The sequence below is a fragment of the Glandiceps talaboti genome, chromosome 4, assembly GCF_964340395.1.
Source record: "Glandiceps talaboti chromosome 4, keGlaTala1.1, whole genome shotgun sequence".
Lineage (NCBI taxonomy): Eukaryota > Metazoa > Hemichordata > Enteropneusta > Spengelidae > Glandiceps > Glandiceps talaboti.
Genome location: NC_135552.1, coordinates 18,987,266 through 19,011,147, shown reverse-complemented (window position 1 = coordinate 19,011,147; position 23,882 = coordinate 18,987,266). Strand labels below are relative to the sequence as shown.

The 23,882-nt window shown below is 35.2% G+C and overlaps 1 protein-coding gene across 1 annotated transcript in view; it reads left to right on the top strand.

Annotated features, from left to right (window-relative positions):
* Positions 1-23,882, top strand: part of LOC144433559 (tyrosine-protein phosphatase non-receptor type 4-like) — a 60,048-nt gene that overhangs the window by 28,888 nt on the left and 7,278 nt on the right. Inside the window, exons 6-15 of the mRNA XM_078121879.1 lie at positions 2,308-2,428; positions 4,466-4,622; positions 7,465-7,617; positions 10,775-10,792; positions 13,758-13,924; positions 14,547-14,735; positions 15,325-15,387; positions 16,106-16,129; positions 19,536-19,668; positions 20,937-21,080. Of these exons, the coding sequence (XP_077978005.1) occupies positions 2,308-2,428; positions 4,466-4,622; positions 7,465-7,617; positions 10,775-10,792; positions 13,758-13,924; positions 14,547-14,735; positions 15,325-15,387; positions 16,106-16,129; positions 19,536-19,668; positions 20,937-21,080 (1,169 nt within the window). The remainder of the gene's footprint in view (positions 1-2,307; positions 2,429-4,465; positions 4,623-7,464; positions 7,618-10,774; positions 10,793-13,757; positions 13,925-14,546; positions 14,736-15,324; positions 15,388-16,105; positions 16,130-19,535; positions 19,669-20,936; positions 21,081-23,882) is intronic.

Genomic DNA, 23,882 nt, shown 5'->3' with positions numbered 1-23,882 from the left:
TCCCTTATCATGAATCATTGCATTAGTGTTGTGTATAAAATAAGGATTACAAAGGATCTTTTTTTGTTCTTGCCCAATTCTTTCCATAGCTCTGCCAAAACAGTCAGTTTTCATCCTAAAATTTTAATCCTAATCAGAAGTGAGAGAGCTTGATTTGGGTTGTTGTGATAGTCATCCTAACAAAATAAGGGTTGGAAGTCTCTCTTGTGCAGTAGCCAAAATTCACTTGTTTTTTACTGCTGGTTAGGAGTGGTCCAGGAAGTAACTTGTCCATTTTGTTGATAGCTGAGTTAAACCCGACATGTGGGTCACTGTAAACAAGTCAAGTAAATCACTGAGAAATGTTCCAATCAGGAAAGAAATGTTTGTGAGAGAAGAGTGTTTACATCGTGAAATAGTCATCTAATGGCCATTATTTACTTGATGACATGTGCTACAAAGTTTACATGTGATGACCTTCTGTGTTATTTAACCTCCACCTCCAAAACCACATTATAAGTAGGATACTGACATTTTTCATTGAGCTAATCCAGAAATTGAAATAATTTATGAGCCAGTACAATCACTGGCTAGCACATGTTTGTATTTAATATGTACAGACATCGTATATTTGTATTAGTAAATAGTAAGAAAACTCAATTTTCTAACCACTCTGATTAGCTTTCTCAAAGCATTACACGTATTATATTAGTCAGACAAGTAAGCAAAGATTACACAGTTTATTCCCAGAAAACTTATCAAAATTCAGGATTAAGCATGTGAATGTCAGTAAAGTAGAGGAAGTAATCATGTTTATATAAAAGTGCAATTAGAAGCTAAAGTACAAACTGTTGCCCTGGTAAAATTGCCTGTGGCAAAAAGTATACAATGAATAGGCAAGTAATGTATGAGATGGAAAAGCTTTCACTTGGGATACCATAAAACTGAAAACCACCTTTTACTATATTCAGCAAACATTTTCCCTTGAATGTCATATCCCCCGTCTGATCCAAATAACTGGTATATTTAGCACACTTTGACGTGTCTGACTCGAGGCACACCATATATTAGTTTCTCTTGGCATGTGGGTCATATCAACATAAAATGCTAAGGCTGTTTCCTTCAGGTTTTGCTCTCTGGAAACAAGCTGTGCAGGGGTGACCCATAGTCCCTTGAGGAAACAGATGTATGATAGTGCCCCCATGACCAGTCAACAAGTAGACATGTTCAATGAACTCTTAGTAAAAGTACTGGTAACCAGATTTCCAAACCAGTTTATGTTTTCAAACTGTAACTGCACAAAACTGATGAATCCTAGTTCACATCACAGTTACTAAATTCACTCAGATATGTAAGCACTCAGGTTGTAGGATCTGAAAGACCTATATTACATTCACCCCATGAGTTATGATTGAATGATGACCCTTCACATGTAGACACATTGCAAAGCAGTGTAGCAATAGATGTAAAACAGTTGCAATGCTGTATCACAGTGTAGCAATAAATGTAAAACAGTTGCAATGCTGTATCACAGTGTAGCAATAGATGTAAAACAGTTGCAATGCTGTATCACAGTGTAGCAATAGATATAAAACAGTTGCAATGCTGTCTCACAATGTAGCAATAGATGTAAAACATTTGCAATGCTGTATCACAGTGTAGCAATAGATGTAAAACAGTTGTAATGCTGTATCATAGTGTAGCAATAGATGTAAAACAGTTGAAATGCTGTATCACAATGTAGCAATAGATGTAAAACAGTTGCAATGCTGTATCACAGTGCAGCAATAGATGTAAAACAGTTGTAATGCTGTATCACAATGTAGCAATGTATCACTGTGTAGTAATACATGGAGATGTAAAAATGGTTGCAATGCAATTTTAACAGTGTAGCAAACATGTCAAAAAAATGTTGCAATTCAGATCTGTACCACAGTGTAGCAATGTTTGCCTTCAGACTACTAAAGGAATGACAGGAAATGTATGACAATAGTATATGGAAAACTTCTGAAGTTTCTATATATGAATAACATTTCATTTATCGTAATGGGAGTGCCACCCCCACCCCCATCATTTTTAAGAGAGCACTTACATTAGTTTGGGTTCTAGTAAAAAATGGCACAATACTGTACACTGAAATATGTCCAATTGGTATCCATGGTCTGTAGGATTTTGGGAACTTTGGATATAAATTTCTAAAACTTGTCTTCTCTGTCATAATGTTACTGTTAGAGTTTTCACCCCATTGTGACAGAGCATCACTGAATTTGACTTTTAGAGAGAGGTGGCGTATAATTAGTAATAATTCTTTGTTTGTTGATTTGACAGCTGAGATGGGTGATTATGATCCAGAAGAACATAAATCAGGCTATTTAGCAGATATAAGGTTTATACCAAGCCAAACAGAAGAATTTGAAAAAGAACTTATGGAACTACATAAAGCACATGTGTAAGTATATACCACTAGTACGTCATTCACTTTGACCCGGTGTTATTAATATAATGTTGTGTAATTTTATCTACAATGTATTTCTGCTTATGACTATTTCTGTTAAAGGGCCATGTTTCAATCCCAGGTTATCACATTAGTGTTATCTTAATAAAGATTATATGAGATTATTCTTTTGTTCTGAACCATCTTTTTTCAATAATTCTGCATCTCCAGCCCCCCCCCCCCCCCCCCCCCCCCCCCAATTTTTTTTTCAAACTACGTTTTAATCCTAATCAGAAGTCAGCCTGGTTTGGGTACATTTTTTATCCATCTGTTGTACAGTTGTGAAATAGAAATACATTTAAAATAGAAGTACTCCCTCTTCATCATAATTCTGATTCCTTGAAAATTAAATACACAGTGTGAGTTGTCTTATCAGTGTAACATTGTATGATACATCATCATCATCACAGGAACTCATACCAAGGTATGGCAATCATTGCCTAGATGTTTTTGGCCATACTTGACGTACATCGGGTATAAAGGTATTGAACTTTTGTACAGATAATTCAGTAATCCAATTCTCAATACCCTGAAATAGAATTTTACTACCTACGCATGTCATTAAAATACTAATGATATGGTTGCTAGTGCAACGCACACTACATATGAATTATTAAAGGTGAGCTTCAGTGACTTCCTGTCCTATTTTGACTCTCTAGCATAAAGTAATATTTTATACCAGGTACCAAGAATCTTTTATGGAGTCATCTAGTTTTTTAGCAGTTGAGTCCTTTTTCTCTCCTACTTATCAATTCAAAATAGGACAATAAAATTGATTATGCATCATTTCGATTTTACACAGCGTACTTGATTATTTCCATGGTACTGCATAAGATCTTTGTAGTAAATGTCAAGTCTGACAGTTTTACACCAAGTCACAGGAAAAATCCCAAGGGTATAATGTGTAATTATGTAATTATTACATTTTTTATAATTGTGTTGTAATACACAGAATAGTCAGCTCACTGTGCTTGTATTGTCAAGTCTGTCTTAGGGACTAGAATACTTATTATGTGTTTGACAACAGGTATCAAAGGAAATGAAGGAGTCTACCAAGTGTATAGGTGTGTATCAACTGTGTTGCCCATTAGATTAGAATTATGATTCATACAATACTAAGCCTTAATGTCTTTGTTGATTATCACTGCTAGACTTTTCAACATTGAGAGAGGGATTCTGTCTGCTGTCAGTCTGTTTCATACAAACCGTACTCAAACATTCTCTTCCTAGATCGTCTAATGACCTCTTCAGCTGCTTCTTTGAGTTTCATGAGTGTTTGTTGTTTTTCTCTGTGGTAGTATTTATACTAAAGTGCAGCAGAAAACACTGCAAGTACATTATAGAAATACTATGAGAACCCACGCTGGCATTCCATGAGTCATCAATCCAGAAATGGCAAATTTCACAAAAAATATAAACATGTGTTCCCATGATTTTATGTACATGTATGGCTACTCACATACTCATGTACAATGTATGCGGTATTATACCATGCATGAGCCAAGTTGAACAAAAAATATGGAATATATACTCTGGTCATTCTATCTCACGACAGCGTGCGTCATTGTCCAGACAACACGTGTCTACGTCACTGGTTTTGCCGTGTTTGAAATATGAGTTGAAACATTCAAAATTGCCATGAGTTTCCTTTGATATTACTGGCACTGGTATAATTATTGAATTGAATTGTTTATTCACCAGATACAAAACAGAGGAACATTTTTATGTACATTTCAAAAAGGAGGTTGATTGGATAATATGTTATTCTCCAAAATTTTCTTCATTCAGCCAGAAAATACTCGTGACATAAGGGTTGTCACTACGAGTGCTAGACAAGTAGTGACAAAGGCTGCATAGGTTACTCGTATTTTCCTTGGCTGAACGAAGACTAATATTGGGGAATAACATCTCAATGTTTCTGGGTTTGTGCACAATGATTGGTACATATTTAGTTATATTAATACATTACTACTTGCGTGTGTTTTTTTACAGAGGTCAAACCCCAGCTGATGCGGAGTATAACTACTTAGACAAAGCCAAACGGTTAGAAATGTATGGTGTTGATTTACACTATGCAAGGGTAAGGGTAAGCACTGTGGCCATGGATGTGCTGCTTGAACTCCTAGGGCTTAGTAGCCGTGCACTGCTGGTAATGTAATGCTTCCACTAACCTTTCATTTATCCTTATCCCATTTGTTTTTAATAAGTTAGCACTAGTTATGGATAGTTAGTTATGGGTATCCATACATAGTCCATACCATACCATACCATGCCAAGGTATTGTAGTCTTAGCTCTGGTTCCGAGTAAACGTAATCCTGGTTTAAGGAAAGTATCGTATGTAAATTCAATATTAGCATAGTCTGGAGATAATGTGTAACTGTAGATTATTTTATCCCCAATAATAACAAGAGTAGTGTGTTTTTATTTTGTGTTTTGTTGTTTTCTAAAGTTTCCTTATTATAAATATTTCACTACTAATTACTATCAAATCCCTCAAAGAATTGATCATATATTTCATTATATATTTATTTTATTGTATATATTTTTTATTTCGGCCTTAATATTATCTACCTCACGATTTTCGTTGTTTTTATTTTCGTGTTTGTTTTGTGTCAGTTTTTGTTTCATCTGAGTTCATATTAGAATGTCAATGTCTTCCTTCTGGTTGTGTGTTGTTATTTTTAATTTTCATTTTAATATTTGTCTCCGTTAGTAGTGTTTGCATGGACCCATTTTAGATCTACTAAATTGAATGTTTTTGCATTTGATAAATCTTGGGGAATTTAAGGATAGAAATATTGGCATGGTTAATAAATGGTCTTGAAATAATCCTAGTTTATCTAAAAACTAACTGTAACTTGTGATAATCTAGACTAAACTTACAGTGCAAAGTGTATCAAGGTTACTAGGTAGCACTAGGTCTTTTTCTACTCTTAGTAGCACTCTGGAGTTCGGGTTGACATTTCATTTGTTTTTTCTATCCTTTGTTTGTCCATGTATCAAAGTAAAGTCTTCGTGATTTATAGTACATCGGTGGTTTAAACTGTGTAAAGGTTTGCTTGATGTGTACTAGTATCTAAACTATGCATGCAAAGAAAAGCTTTGTTTCTCACTTTGGATTAAACAGACCAATGAGACCATTCTATCTTATGTTGTGGTAGGGTGAAACTGAGGGGTGGGAGGATGGGGGGGGGGGGTTAGTCTAAATGTCAAAAGATGGGGATGTTGTACTCTACTGTCAACTTTTTATGCAAAAAAAAACAATGAGAAAAATCTGTACAAAGTCTTGTTTATTGAGCGCAAGCGACACCTATTACAAAACTATGTGTATAAGCGTGAAGCCCATATAGCATTAATATTAGCCAGTAGGGATGGTATCAAACACGTTCCTGCACATTGGGCTAATGTTAATTACATAGGCTTTATGCGTGTACATCTAAATTTGTAATTGGTTTGTTTATGGGGATTAGGGTTTCCCTTGAGTGAGAAGTAAAGACTTTGTTTGCTGTGAATCCACTGTTCAAAACATGTTTGTTTACTGTCAACTGTCTAGCTTTGCTTTGACATATATCTTGTTATCTATGGATTGTTGGCTATTAGTCTGTAATGTATGTTGGACGTAACTCTGTATCTTGTCTGTCCTTTATGTACCAATCTAAATTCTAAGTCATCTCTCTTTTGGGATTGCATTAGTCAGTACCTTTCAGTCATCATTTTCTCCAAAGATTACAATGCAAACAGGAAAAATTAAGAAAATTGTTAGAATGTACAAATTTCAGATAATTAAATTTTTGTACTCAAATCATATTCAATATTTATATTTTGAAATATTATAAATGATGATGATACTAACAAAAGTTTCTTTTCAGATCTCAAACCAATTTATTTTGCTTTAGAATTGAAATATGAAAATTGAAAAATGGGATGTTTGAAAAAATCTGACCTTTATAAAGAGCTAATTAGGAATATCAATTTTAGCAGAGATATTTCTTTATAGTAAAAACTCAGTCCAAAATTAATTTTTATGAAAAAAAATTTCAAAATATTTTGGTCAATTGTGAGAAAAGTAAACATTATTTTTGAAGAAATTTACAAAAACAAGAAAACGTTGTTTCTAACTGATATAAATGTTTTCATGTTTTTCATGCATACACAAGTTACTAATGTGTTTTTGTGTTGTCTACATTTTCACATGCTGTGATACACATCTCCACTCACTACCTGTTCCAAGCATAAACGTCTTTCCTGGCCAAGTACAATTGACAGATACAAATACTTCATGAATCAAAAATCCTAGTTGGTTTGTTGAAATCAAACGAAAGACTGACTTCTCATAACCTTTCCAAACCTCTCATGTCTGAAAGCAGTCCAGAAGCTCTTGCTTCTATAACTCAATTTATGACAACAGCAAATACATTTGACGCCAAAATAATTTGTAGTTGAGATATCAAATGTTGCATTGCAAACTCACAGACATGAGTTTCATGAACACCATCAGACATAATAAATAAAGTTTATTACGTCATTTTAGCGAAACATTAATCCATGTTTAAGAGCTTGATACACTTTGATGGGGTCAAATTTGGGATTGCACAAACTAAGACTAGACTGTAAGATACGTCGTGACGTTTCGCCCTCACCGGCCTCCTCTCACCTCTGTTAGGGGTTGGCCGATGTTTGAGGGCGCCCCGTCACGGCGTACCTTACAGACTAAAACTAAGACATGCTTGGAATATTGGTAGCTAACACATCTTCCTACCGAATGTAGATGGTACAACTCAATGCACGTCGGTGTCCAAACCTTAGCTAACACATCTCCCCACCATATGTAGACAGTGTTGCGTCAACATGTACATAAACCAAATACCATACACAGTATATAGTACTAATTATCATACATACAAGTAACATATCACCTAGAAGCATCATATAATATCCTTGGCAAGTTAACTGACAAGTTGTTGTATATGATTTGGTTTGTCTTCTCCAGGACCAAAGTAACATTGAAATACAACTTGGTGTCACATCAGCGGGTCTCGTTGTTTTTCAAAACAACATGAAAATTAATACTTTCTCCTGGGCCAAGATTGTGAAAATCTCATTCAAAAGGAGACAGTTTTTTATCCAACTCAGAAGAGAACTGGTGAGTAATTCAATTTTGACTATGTTTTTGCAAACGTGATGTTTTATTGTAACAGTTATAAAGTAATGTTATATTTTGCATTTGGCTAAATCTGTAACAAATGTCCCATAGAAAAGTTCAAACTGAGACCATTCAACCCACTCCACACCCAATCAACTTATGCCATCTCCCACTCAATACTCCCAATCAGCTCAGCCCAGGCCCACTCAATCAACACAGACCACCCCTCTCCAATCAACTCAGCCCATGCCCACCCAATCAACACAGACCACCCCACCCCAATCAACTCAGCCCATGCCCACCAAATCAAATCAGACCACCCACCCACCCCAATCAACACAGACCACCCCTCTCCAATCAACTCAGCCCATACCCACCTCAATCAACACATCACCACTACCCCAATCAACAAAGTACCAGTCCCCTCCCCCCACCATTTTATATAGTGATATTGAAACAGGAACAATGTAAGCAGCATTTATAGATCAACAGGAAAACTAGAAGAACTGTTCAAAGTTTTATGTTGTTTTTTAAAGTTTCTTTTTTTTCAGAAAATGTAATATAAATGAACATTTTCTGTGTGATACCCTTTCATTGACCTGCATTGACACCATAGTTTATACATTAGACTTCATATCATGTATTGCTGTACACATGTTTTTATATAAACTGTAGAACCATAATACCTATAAAATAAATATTAAAGGTTTAATATACAGAAACAGAAATATTAGCATGGAACCTGTATTTTGTGGTCAATATACTAACAAACTATTGTAAGTGGTAAATACCACACTAGGATCAACTTTATACAAAGTATAAAGGTTTCTTTTATACTATTTGTTGAAACCGTTCATCACACTTAAGGAACACTACTCTGTGTGAACCAATCAAATTAAAAGCAGTTCAATCTTTCAGTTTAATGAGACAAGACGAGTCAAGACACATGGTACAATTGTTAGATTGATGCAATTACATGCATGTAAACAATTCAAATTGCATTGGGACATGTCTGCTATGGTGTGTATGGATTCATTTTAACCTGGCTTATGCACTAAACAAAAATGGCACACTAACAAATTGACAACACCCTTACAATGTCCTTAGCTTTTCCTTGATTTATAATTTAGTGTTCAAGTAAAAGGCCTGGAATAACATTACTTTGGATAGCAATATATATAATATGTACCCTGGTACTTACTACAAGAATTGAATAACCCTCGGTTAGTTTAGTTTAGTTTAGTACAGTTTTGTATTGTGTTGTATTGTGTTTTTATCCCATGTTTTCCATCCAATTTTTGATTTGTAGTTCTATTGACATGCTTACATCTGGTGACATTCACATCATATGGGATTTTATTGCAGACGTTGACAGTGATCATATGGATGAGGATTTGGTATTTAAAGATGGATTTTTAATTTATAAATCAATATTTATATGTTGTTTCACATTGATTTTTCAAGTAGGAAGCCATGATAAAATAGTTCTATAAATTAAAAAATCCAAAATAAATACCAAATCCTTATCCATATGGCCACTTAAAACTGTCATGCCTCATGTTTTGATAAAAGGCAAATAAAAACATAGTGACCATTTAGGATCTTCTACGTAAAGAAGTATAACATTCTATAGTAATGGTAGACAGAGGGGTAACCAAGGTATTTTTAACAAGTATGAAGTGATTGGCGTTTTTGACTCCAAGACTTAGCTTAAATGTAGTATAGGTATCTTAATTTTTATATCAATCATAGTAGATTAGTATGATGATAAAATACATCCTAGAGGAAGACACAGATAAACATTTATTTTTTTCATTCAGGACTTAAATATAAAAAAGAACTGATTTACAATAAAGTTAACACAGTTCTTAGAGGAAGCAGCGTTTTTGTGAAGGGTAGTAAGCAGGTAAAATCAACCTGCGTTCCCTTGTCATTTTACCAGGGTTCCCTACTAATATTTAAACAATAATGTACGCCCTCCCAGCCCATAATGGACGAAAGCAAACTTTGAACGACATAATGGGCGAGGCGACAGCCGAGCCCATTATGGAGTGCAAAGTTTGCTTGAGTGGGAGGACGTACATTATTGTTATTATTTTAAAGTTTTGCCAATTTCAGTGAATTTGTAGACCAAGAAACGCAAAACAACGTATAATATACACAGCGCTGAACATCGTCTGCCATGTTCGGCCCGGAAGCTGAATACTAATCATAGCGACACACGTACGTACACGTACACACACATATACCCTTCAATGAACTGCTGTGAACACAAATTTGTTTCATGAATGCGTTGTATTTTTAAACAGTGGAAACGACAATCATAAGTAACAACATACATTTCGAAAAGATACCTAGTCGTATGAAGAAACAGAACAAATAAGCTTGTATTGTTATGCTCGTTCAGGGGCCGCGATGCCCAATAACGGAGTACATTATCAGTAATAATGTACAGCGATGACGTCACAAAATTCACTGGAATTGGTAATGCTATAATATAATATGGTATAATGTACATGTGTATGGGAAACTGTCCCAGTTTTACCATATTCTCCCTTTCTGTTACCGGGGGTTCCCCAACCTTAGTGAAAAACACTGGGAAGTCAGACAAATTAGAAGGAATAGTTATTGTACTATGATATTTACTTTACAATCTTAACTCAGGTTATCTAGACTCAATTATAAAGTCTTACATTGGCTTTGTGACAAAGACTGTAAATGTACAATGTACACGTACCTATATCATGTGGGGGGGGGGGGGGAAGAAAGAGGACTAAACTTGTATGTCAACTTGCAAGAAACTGTTGATGTTCACCTGCAAACTTGTGCATTGAATGCTGCATGGTTGCATTGCTTTATATTTGATTTGAATTATGTACTTGGCATTGCTTGGTTGAGTCATAGTAACCCCCACACAGTGCTGATAGTGCACGGCAGCATGATGTAAACAATACACACACCTAACTCAATGTTGTATCTGTCTCTATGCTTTTTTATCTTTCATGTTTTACTCGTGCATAAAAAAAAAAAACATTAAAAAAAAATCCACCACCATGTACAACATGTCACCATCTCTCACTGTCGCCTTCATCTTTGTGCCTCCGGGTGTCGGTCGGGTGGCCATGACAACATGATGCATGATGGGTAATGATGTCAGATGCAGGAGATGCTTCAGGTGTGTCAGTCCCTCATATTGTCACTTGCACAACTGTCAACACAAGCACACACATATATAAATATGACTGGCATATGTTTTTATACAAATACAGACACACTTAGAAATGCATGTGTACACGCATGCGTGTATGTACCCACACAAACAGGTATGTATCCACACACACACAGACACACAATCCAATGAAGAATGATAGAGGTGTGATTTTGTGTAAAAGCAATAATTCAAGATTACTGTTTTCATCCTTTGTGTGTTCAGATAAGTAGTTACTAAGTGATCACTTCCGTTCTTTCGCACCTGATTCACATTTCATGTTGGATGGAAATCTTCAAAAAATCCACAACAGAATGGTGAACGCACGATTGTCATACAATCGTAAACATGAATTCCTAAATCTATGAATAATATCAAAATTGCCGCCACAGAGGGTGCAATTTTTGATTAACTAGAACAACAAAGTATATTTTAAACATGTCTGTACATTTAATGGAATACAGTACGCAATACTACAAGGATGCACTCATTTTTCAGCTGAAGGTTATTAGTTTCAATCTGACTTTGAGTGATATGCAGATAGTAAACATTCCGTCATACTACCATACAGAGCAAACATGCACTCTGATCAGGGGCATAAGGCAACAATTCTTGTGAAATCTGAAAATGATTATAATAAGGCCCAAATCAGATTAATATGTATGAGTCACATTTACATCATACTTGTTCCTAGTTTCTTTATTTTTTATAATATAGTTTTAGAGTCAAAGCAGGCTCAAACATACAGTTGACTCTGGTCTATATTTTCATAAAATTTCGTAAAAATAATCAATAAACAGTAGTCGTCATATTTGGGTCTCCTCAAAATATACATTTGAATGAAGGAGAAAACGTAGCAGCCATATTGACTGGCTTTACAAATACCGACAAGTTTGCCCGTAACAGCTTTTGCGTCCTTGAATGAGGACGATGTGGTTTGGAGAAAAAGTGTCTTACCCCTTCTTTTTTAGTGAATGAGCAAAATGAGCAGATGTGGACACATGCACACACAACAAATTTTCCTGTTCCGATATTAAATTAGCCAAAAAATTGAATCATAATCCGCAATATCAAACAGGCAGGCCGTGAAAAACAGCAGTAGTCAATCCAAATCGAAGTATTATTCCAAAGTGTATTGCACATTATATTTCTTTGTGCATTGAAATCACATATTTAGTAGTGTGTGAGTAAACACTAAACATATAGCATATTGTATTTCTCCATGCCGTTTATCTAAAAGCCATGATGTAGGAGTCTCCTTATACCTGGTGTACCTGGCCATTCTACAGATATTTATCATGTATCACGGTACCATGGCAGAACTTATGATATCTTTAGGAATTATTTGTATTGTCTTTATGTTGTTTTTTGTCTTTATTTATTGATATACACAAGAATTGTTGCCTTGTGCCCTTGCTCTGATTGGCTAATAAAGTTAAGGCTGTCGTAAACAACTGCATTGCAGTCATCAGAGATACTACGTGCAACAGTATATAATGCAGAAGGGATTTTATTTGAGCATTTTTAGACATTCAAAAATGAATTCATAGTCACAGGTGACATACAAATATGTTATTTGCCAAATACTGTTCCAAATCGTGCTACTTGAGGTCATTTTTCTGGTATAATGGCTCGCCTCCAGCTCTCCGTTATTACTGGAAAAATAACCTCGCATGGCAAGATATGGAACGGTGTTTGGCAAATAATGTATACATATCATATAATATAGGCCAGGTCAAATATGAAGCTTTGTAGAAATCCATACATGTGTTATGAAAGCAAACCAATCTCTGTGACACACTCAGTTACAAGGTTTCTAATGTAACTTTCTAGTAAGACATTGTGTCATTGACATTTATAATGCTACAGTAAAGTGACTTATCAGATACATTCAAGTACAAATGTAATTTAGAAAGTTAACATTGTAAATGTCAAGAGTTGTCTTTGTTATTGTATTGAAACACTAAAAAAATTCTAATTGCATCTATCAAATTGTAACGTGGTGTCTTGGATGATGTACTTCAGATAAAGGTGACATTGGTCTTAAATGTTTAATTGGAAATTTTTATGAAAGGATGGCAGTGTTTATACCTGACTGTAAAACTTTATGACTGATTTTAGCACAACAGAAATGAGGTTTAGTAGTGCTTATAGGCATGGTAAGGCATATGTGTGTGTGTGTGTGTGTGTGTGTGTGTGTGTGTGTGTGTGTGTATAAATGACTCGTAGTCGACAACTTACAGACAGATTGCATGTAAATACATATCCAATATATACAAACTTTGCACAATGGTGTTGTGTGTTATCTGTACCTAGATGCTCCCAATTCTTACCTCAAATTTGTGTAAAAATATAAAAGATCCTTTTGTGTTGGCTTTTCAGATTGTAAAAGTATATCTTTTCCTAATTCCGCACAATGTGTTGTTTGTTTAATGCATGATGTGTTTGTTTGTGTGTTGTGATCTCCAACTCTGTCTCAGTCTCTCTGCATCTGTACATCTTACTATACCCTGACTGGCCTTAAAGTCTGTCTGCTTGGTTTGTTTGTCTGTTGTCTCTTTCCTTGTCTAACAAGATAAAGCTGAAATGTAGAGCTAAATCGCAGAATTATACCCATTGTATTAAATTTGTAGGTGTTATCCTTGCATGTTGTGTCAAAAAAATCATAAAAATGAATAAAAGTAGACTTTGGTTTAATAAAAGCCATCGAAAATAATTTTTGAGAATTTAATTTTGAAATTGGGTGGGATGGGGGAGGGGTTGATAATAGAGGGCATTTCATGGATTATGATGGTATCTGAGGATTTAGACCTACCACCTGATAATGTAATGTACCCCAAGTTTACCTCCCTCAAGTATGGAGTCAGTGAACAAATTTTGATGTGAAATGGTCATGTTGTGTACTAGCAAAGACTTTATTTTGTGTTAGCAGAGTGATACAAGGGAACACGTGATAGGATTCAACATGGCCAGCTACAGGTCGTGTAAGAATCTCTGGAAGTCATGTGTAGAGCATCATACCTTCTTCAGACTAACAGAACCCAAACCAACGACAAAGCGGAGAATGTTGTTCCAGTTAGGTTCCAAATTTAGGTACAGGTAAGGGTGACATTGTTTTCTTTGTATTTTAGATACAGTGTAGCAAGGTTTCTGTTTCTAGGTTGACATTGTCACTTTGTATTTTTAGACACAGTATCACTTGTAGTCTGTAAGGTAGGACATAGGGCATCGACCAACCCCTTTCACAAGCCAATGAAGGCTGAGTGATATGTTATATCGTATAAATCTATATCAAGGTACTTTTTTTGTATGGATTGTAGTAAATACAAAACTTGTCCCTAGTAAAGGCTTGCTTTATCTTCTGTATGTGAAGTGAGCCTTTAGACAACCATTTTGACCATACTTAGTAAAGGACTGCCATTTCTGCCAAATATGAATGAATGTTCACCGTTTTAGCTTCTGCAAATTATGTGCAATACTGCCTAAAATAGCTATATTGCATTATGACAAGTGTTACATAGCAAAAAAAAAAATTATTATTATGAAATTCCATTGTCTCAGATTGTTCAAAATTGAAAATAAATGTGCACAGATCTGAAAGAAGCAATATGATAAACTTCAATTAAGATTTCACAAAGTTAGGTTATCAACATTTACAATTTAAAATTACAATTGATGAATAGATTACATACTCTTTAAGTATTTTTTTCCTGTATTACAGTGGTAGAACGGAATACCAGACCGTTGAAGAAAGCAAGCGAAGGATAGCAAACAGAGACCGAGAATTTTCACGGTCACCCAGTAAACGGTTCGCGAGGCGGACGATAGCGTCAGTACATGACATTGGACGAGAGGACAGTAATGGACAGCCTTTCAGATCATCATATCTTAAACCTTTATCTCAAAACCAGTAAGTTTGGGTCTTGTGAATGCGCAATGTAGTTATCAGAAGGGAAGGCCAGCCTAGCTAAACTGCCATGTACATGTTTCTGCCATAGAGGGCGCTGTTCATGTAGGTGTATAGACAAACTTGCCATTTTTAGAATGACAGGTCAGGAGTCATTTGATTATTGAGTTATTTATGGAGACATTAGGGTTTTAAGAAATTATTCTTTTCCTTTGAGTATGCTACGTGAACAGTTCTAGAAGTCCAGCATTTATCCCATCTCAAAATAATCCTGATTAATGTATCACTATACGTGTATTATGATGAACACCTTGCAACTTTAATACATTTAGATAGAGATAAATTTACATTAAAAATCAGTGATGAAAATGCTAGCCGCCCACTAGTGTAGTCCAGTACAACGTGTCCATTGCTACTATTGTACCAGGAGTACAGTGATATCAGATGCGATTTATTTGTTTTTTTCCACTTAAAAACAATTTTTTTTGTCCATAGTAGTTACTTTCAGTGAGAATTGTAAAACATATTGGACATTGATTTTTTCCTCTGTACATGTGTGTATTAATTTATATTAATTTTGTAATCTTTACAGCAAGAGCATGTACAGTAGTTTTGATGGAAGGATACCTGCAACAATGTCGCCGAAAAGAGCATGGTGAGTAGACAATGTCAGTTATGTAGACTACTGTGATAGTGAAAGTATTAGTATTATGTTACAACATGTACATATCAATAACCCTAAACATGTTAAATGTCCAAGTAAAGTAAGATTTATTATCAAGACTTTGTTATAAAACATGATTTATTTGTATCATTTGTTTTTCGTAAATTAAAACAGGAATGTGAAACTGTACATTTAATCTCTCATATGTCCAGTACTCTTCCATCAAAATGTAAGAATTCATTTCACTTTCACTTGTACAATTCAAATTAATGATTGCAATCTAGATCATCAAATTTTTAGTCTTTTCATTAATTAGGTCATTTGATGATGACCTGTAAAAATGATTCTCCTTTTCCAACTTTGTTCCTCCATACCCGCTTCCCTTCCCTTCCCTTCCCTTCCGTTCCCTCCTAGATCCTCCCCTGTCTTTTCTCTTCACACACACACACACACACACACACACACACACACACACACACACACACACACACACACACACACACACACACACACACACACACACACACACACACACAGGCACACACAACCAGACACACATGCATACACAAACAAGCACACACACACATAGACAGACAAACCTGCACAAACACACACAGTAAAACACACGCACGCACGCAAAGACTCATTTATTATTGATTACACTGGTAATTACTGTATTATTATTTTTTGTCATTCTTCACAAATACAGGTCTGATGGAAATAGATCAGAAGAGTAAGTACCATGAGATTTAGTTTTACTTGTCTGTCACCAACTAAGATTAACAAATTTGGGTTGAAGTATTTATGACAGCAGAAATAGCTTACAAAACCAAAGAGAGATAAATGATTTTTTTAAAGTTGCTAAGAAGGGCATTTCATTATTTTATGACAGTAAAACTATTGATGCTTTGTTATAGGGAAACATGTCAAAGTTTGCAAGATAAATCTTTATCAGTTACCGTGGCAACCATTTGAATTCAGCCTTTACATTGTATTGTGAACATGTATCAAACATTCTTATAAATAGAGACTGTAGAATACATGGTGTCATTCAACCTTTATCAGTCTCCTCTCTGTGGATGTCTTGCTGGCTGATACTGATGCATTATATAGCACATCTTACCGATTATAGTTTCTTTGTATTGAGAATGTTACAGCAGCATGAGAAATATGAATCGAATTGAATCAAATCAAATCAAGAAAAATACATTTCTTTATTGGATTTTCTGCAATAAGTGTTTGGTGCTAAAAACAAACTAATAAATATATAAACTACAGTAATAATAGTTAACAAAAAAAAATGATAAAATAAGGTTTATACGAAAATGTAAACTTTTGGTTCGATAAATGTATGGAACATTTCTTGTTTTCCAGTAATAAGGGATATGCTTTCTTTCTACAAAAATAGGAAATAAGTATGAAAATTGGTCTAAAAACAATGAGATACATGACATTTGATTTATCGTATAAGTGTCAGTTGAGAAATTAACACGACTCTCAATGGGTTCCATTTAAATTGTTTAAATTTAAATGTTCATATGATATATTAGCCATGATATGTGATGGGACTTTGTGCTTTGATACTGTCAACCGACTGGATGATTTGATCACACAGTAGTTTATACAGTAGCTCTGCATGACTTAGTCTGGAAGGTATGCCATGACGGGACGCCCTCCCACATCGGCCAGTTCCTCCCACAGGGAGGTCGGTGAGGGCTGAACGACACGACATACCATAGAGTCAATGCATGACTTAAACTTAAAGCCATAATACTAAGCTGTACTTTGTGTTGTGTGCTTCAGTAGCTTTGTCCTGTGTGAATGGATGACAGAATCGGTAACTCACGTTAAATATTTTAGTAACTTTGTCCTGTGTGGTAATATTCTTTTATTCCGCTGCGTACATAGACTGTAAGATATGTTATGTTGAATTGAATTTAATTGAATTTATTCACATGTGACCAGAAAAAGAAAAATGTACATTATATGCACTATCTTTGAAAGCAACAGGAAAAACATTTCTGGTGTAAAATGTTCCCAAGGAACTAGTCAAAGTCCATAGACCAGCCAGTTGTTCAGCCCTAAACCAGTGGTAACTGGTAGTGAGACATGAATGTCATATCTAACAGACTACTGTGTACAGTTGCATGTGTATTTACCAATACCTATCTATGTATACAAACTAAACCAAGTGACATAGTTATTTTGTTGTTGTCCTATGAATGATTGTAGTCAGAATTTGAACTGCCACATACTGAGGCAGTACACAGCAATCCCCTAAATCTTGTTAGTAATGTCTGTGAAACAGGTACATGTACAGTCTGTCACTTTATAGTCTGGATGCCAACCTGGTCTCTAACAAAACCACGTCTGGTCAAAGTTCCTCAATCAGCACAAAAAGTTGTTCATCCAGTCAGTCCGATTTGAACTGAACCCCAACTGCTATAGTGATGTAAATAGTGTATGAAAAGCATCCTGAGCTGACAAATATACCATATTTGGACATTACATAACTGCCCCAATAAACACTAACTATATGAGGGGCTGTGTTATTGGTTAGAATTTTGTGATTGATTAACAAAGACATGATGTTAATGACTGTGTGGGTGGCTGTGGATGAATTTTAAATTGCATCTCATGCATATCAGGACTTCTAGAGTAACGACTTTGACTATACTGTGAGGGGAGGTGTAAATGGTAATGATACCGCATAGGAACTAGACTAGTTACTTTTTATATGTGGCATCAAATTATTCTCATATGAAAACACATTGCATCATATCTAAATAACAACTAATAAAGCTCTCTTTGTACAAAACTCAACCAAGCTGTGTTATAGCTGATTTCCTCCTAAATAAGTTATAACGTATATAGTGTATGTGTAGTAGTACTATTTACACTGACCTTATCTGAAACTGGGGCCTCGGTGACACACTCTGAAATATTTACAGGTGACGTATTAGTAGAACGATGTGAAAGCATTAATTCAGGATTTCCACAAGTATGTGTGTGTTTCACCGATAGTTACTGTCACAGCTTTAGGTTGCCAATATACATGATGTATGCAATATACAAGTATTTGCCAATTAGAGAAATAAACACTAATTAATATGAACAGGACAGGTAATGTAATAATAATGATGTTTACCTTTGAATCTGTAGAATAAGGAAACAATATACTAAAAGTAAAATAAATGGTATTTATAGTGTTGTTATACTTAGGAAGGGAAAGGCATATGTTGGTTGTGTAAATTCTGGTGATGAATAGCACTATAAATTATTTAGTCTGTTTGTAAATATTAACAAGGTAGAGGCCCCCCCGGAGAGATGACCTTTAAATGCAAAGGCCAGTATAGGAAGTATTCAATCGAAATTAAAGTCATCATGAAAGTTAGAGAATATGTCTAAATTAGTTGGTCACGACTTGCATCTATATTTTCTATTGGCTGATGTGTGTGTATGTTTGCTTTAAATGCATTTGATGTTTATTTAGAAATGTACATGGCTTGGCTGTGATGTATCAAATGCATGTTTTTATGTAGAAATGGCCAGTAGGTCAAGTGAAGTCAGTATATCACTCACTGAAATGTATAGTCACAGAAGCTATGTCAATTTCAAGTAGAAATATTCACATTGTCAACTCTCAATATAATGGGTGTATTTCATGACATTGATTTATAGTGTGCTGTACTGACCACTTGACTTCCAATAAGTGCCAGGAAGTTGTTAATTTCAAGCAATTTCCTGTCATTTCATTTCAGCTTGACTTAGGGACAATCGCACAATGTCAGACAAGTTCAACAAGCGAACTTCCTTCATTTAGAGGGGGGGGGGGTCTGGCGTCATTGTGATTGTAACCAAATTCCAATGGAAAACTTTCACACCTTCAATGATAACAGCTTTTGTAGTTACTACTGAGATGTTGATAAGTTGATAAAAATTGACTACTAATGTGAGATATGATGCTGTTTTTTTTCTCCATGTTCCTTTGTTGAGCTTGTATGACATTGTGTGATCGTCCGTTTAGATGTAGAGATATCTTTGATGTATTTACCTACTCTCCTTTCCACTACTACTCTTACTTATACGGTCTCTATCTCTCTGTATCCGTTATATTATTTTAGTTTGTATTTTTTCAGTGAAAATGGCTTCTCTAAAAGTGATGAGGTCTTCAAACCTGCCGTCCCAGCAAAAATGCTTTACATGGATGAAGGTGGCAGCAGTTACAGTTTTACAGAAAAAACCTATGAATTGCCTTCATATGACAGTTTAGTAAGTTAGGCTTACAGCTTTATTTAGTTATTCATTCATTCATTCATTCATTCATTCATTCATTCATTCATCCCTCCATCCTTCCCTCCATCCATCCATCCATCCATCCCTCTCATCCATCCCTCCCATCCATCCCTCCCATCCATCCCTTCCATCCATCCATCCATCCATCCATCCATCCCTCTCCCCATCCATCCCTCTCCCCATCCATCCATCCCTCCATCCTTCCCTCCCTCCTTCCATCCGCCCACCCATCCATCCTTCCCTCCAGCCATCCATCCATCCATCCCCATCCATCCATCCATCCTTCCTTCCCTCCTTCCATCCATCCATCCATCCATCCCCATCCACCCCTCCCTCCATCCTTCCTTCCCTCCCTCCTTCCATCCAACCACCCATCCATCCATCCTTCCATCTATCCATCCATCCATCCAGCCATTTATTTCATTAATATATACACTTATCCTTAGGATTCCTCATTCATCTTTCCATCCATCCATCCATCCATCCATCCATCCATTTATTTCATTAATTTATACACTTATCCTTAGGATTCCTATTCATTGATCTATATATTTAGTTATTTTATTGCTCAATACCTTTATGTATTTGTATGTAGCTATTTGTTTATTATGGTTGTTTATTTTATAACATTTATTTTATTGACATGTTTATTTATTTACTTATTTATTAAGTCATTTATTTATTTATTTGATGATCCGTGTAAATCTGCATATGTCAGTATAGCTGGGATAGTAAAGAGTCATATTCATGACATTGAAATGTGACATTTCCTTAGACGTTGTGAAGTGACTATCAAACATAAAACATGCGATTTTTCAATTTGACCTGACATTAAAGGGTTATCAGTTACAAGAGATCACTAATTTCATTGTCCATATTTTCGTCTCAACCTTCATGCTTTTGAAATCATTCTTTCTCGTTCCTACTATCATGACCTTTGTTCTGAATGTATAGTATTTTTCTTAGCTATGTCATTTCAATATAAATGGTGTGGTACTGATAAGATAGAGTTTGAGAATGCAAGTATTTTTTCTTTTATACAAATTATGCACGTATGGAAACTGAAAGTGACTGAGAAGAGAACGTTAAACATTGTTATGTCATGTTCTCGATAACATCACAAGAGGGCAGTCTTCATTCAAATTCTCAGAAACGAGGTGTAAATTGTTAACTTCCATATGAAACTAGCAGTGTTGAGTGTGTGTCATCACATTATCATGTCTGTATGGTTGTGTTTATTACAGCCCAATGGTATGTCAAGTCCTGCTGACAATCTTGTACTCATTAGGATGAAGCCAGATGAACAAGGTCGGTTTGGTTTCAATGTCAAGGGTGGTGCTGATCAAAAGATGCCAGTTATTGTATCAAGGGTTGCTCCCAATACACCGGTAAGTAATGGATCAAATTCTATTTGTTTTGCTGGTTTGCCTCAATGTCTGTATTATGTGTATTTGATTTGTCTCTGCCTGCCTGTCTGTCTGTCTGTCTGTCTGTCTGTCTGTCTGTCTGTCTGTCTGTCTGCCTGCCTGCCTGCGTATGTATGTATGTATGTATGTATGTATGTATGTATGTATGTATGTATGTATGTATGTATGTATGTATGTATGTATGTATGTATGTATGTATGTATGTATGTATGTATGTGTCTGTATGTCTGTGTGTGTGTGTGTTTGATTTGCCCATATCTATAATTGGCTTTCTCTGTGCCAAGACTGCTGTCAGTGCTTCTATGAGCATGTATGTGTTGGTATTTGTGTACATGTGTGTCTGGGTGTCATGTATGTCCCTGCACTTGATTGTGTGAGGATATCTTGTTGTATACGTCCTGCATGTGTTTTTGTGCTATTTATATATATGTGTATGTATACATAGAAATAAGGCTTGTGTCAATAAGTATCTGTACTTGTGTGTACAATATACATACCACAATTGATATGCCAACACTAACACACTTCAAAGCTAATTTAAGTACACAAAAAAGTTAAGGAAAAAAGTATTTTGAAAGTTATACCAAAGATAATCCTGTCGTTTCTTACGTGATATTTTCTGTGTACCCCATATATTGTTTATATTCTATAACCAGGATATGTTTATGAAATGTCAACAAGGTTACATGTAAGTGATAAAACTGGGCAGATAATGTTTATATGATCTGTTGTATGTTTACTTCTATGCAACAAATTGACCCCCCTCGGTGTAAATACAGATATATTGCAATATTTCAATAAATAGAAAGACATTGATAAATTCAGTGTAGATAAACCTATGTTGAACTTTTTACTATTTGTATTTAGTCTACATGAATAAAGATGAGATTACAAGCCACTAAAATGCAGAAGTTGATTTGAAATTATTAAACCGTACTCAAAACAAATAATTTATTAAAGTTAGATTTATTTTGAAATTATGAAAATAAAAGTAAAAATCTTGGTTGTAAAACAGTTTCAGGGTATGATGTGTGGTTTATATGTTTGATTCTTGGTGAATATTGCACATGATAATGGGAGACACAGTTCGATCAGTGAAGTCTGTTAGACATACAGTGTAACTTTCATTCCTGGAATTACATGAAATATACAAAACACAGCTTAGTATTACCTTTCATTCTAGGAATTACACGTAATGTAAGACACAGTTCAGTTCAGTTCAGTCGAAGGAATCCGTCTCTCTGACAGACTAATCTGTCATTCCTGGAATTCAACCTAACTTGAGGCACATCTTAGCACAGCTGTGTTGCAGAAGTCTGTCAAACAGACAGTGTGGAATTACATCAACTATGCACAGTCTAACATTAGCTTTAATTCCCGGAATAATATGATACACGGCTTAGTACAGTAGTTTGTGAAAGAGAATGGCTTATCATTGATTCCCAGAATTTACACCTAGTATGTGCAGCAGGGGTAGTTTAGTTGGAGAAGTAGGTCAACGGATGGCTCATCTTTCATTCCTAGAGTGACACATAATGTGCAGCTCAGTCTAGTTCAGTTCAGTCGTTATAAAGTCTGTCTGTCTACCTGACCAGTTACGCAAAGCAGAGCTTAGCTTAGCTTAGCTTAGCCAGAGAAATCTTTATTGCAAATAATACCATATACTTTATCACCTGAAATGTGTAACTGTACTAGTTCACGTAGCAACACAAAAAGTCATAATATTTCAGAAAGATGAAACTATGATACTATGGCTCTAGTTGAAGTATTGATTGAAATTTTAGAAATGACATCAAAGTTCATGATTTAATAAAACAACGTTTGTTTCCAAAGTGACAGTTTAAGGACAAGAATGGAAAATACTTGGGTATTATTATTTTCTATACAATGCATTGAGGAATATAAAGTGTAGCACATTTCAAGAATGTGATAATACTTAGACATCATCAGTGGTCATCAACTTCAAGCATTGATGGCAAACAAGTCAAATTCTTTTTTTTTTCTCTCATTTGAAATAGGGAAGTGAACATTTTCCTTCCGACTTGTTTCCGTCAAAATCCCATGTGATACCAAAATGTGTTACAGATATATAATTAGATGTTACTCCCCAATATTTTTCTTTGTTCAGCTGAGGAAAATACGAGTGACTTAAGGGGTCTTGTCACCACGAGTCACTAGACGAGTAGTGACAAACCCTTCAGCCATTCGTATTTGCGGGCGAATGAATGAATGAATGAATGAATGAATGAATGAATGAATGAATGAATGAATGAATGAAGTATCATATTTGAGGAATAATATAAATATACCTCCCCAGGCATGATTTATGAAAAATTGGGAAAAAGTAATTGCGTTTTTGAAATGTTTTGACTCATATTTCGAGCAGGACAAAACCAGTACCATAGACACATGTTGCCATGACATAGAATGACCTGGGTATATAATCCATATTTTCTGTTCAAAGATAATACCTTGGCTTGAGTTTCAATGACTTTGTTCACTTGAATTGTAGGCACAGATCTAGTCTGTGTTAAATTCAAGAGGTGTATGATACAAACTAATGTAAATATTTACAAAATAAACATCAACTTTTATGCTACTCAAATAGTCCAGATTCCAGGAATGGTTACTGTGTTTTCATATGTAATGTCATGCTCACATAACAAAACATAGCTATTTAGTTTGTTTAGTAAAATGAAAGCAGAAGTCATATGGAACATTCGGATTGTAATTCAGGCCTGTATGTGTCTCTAAATGTATATT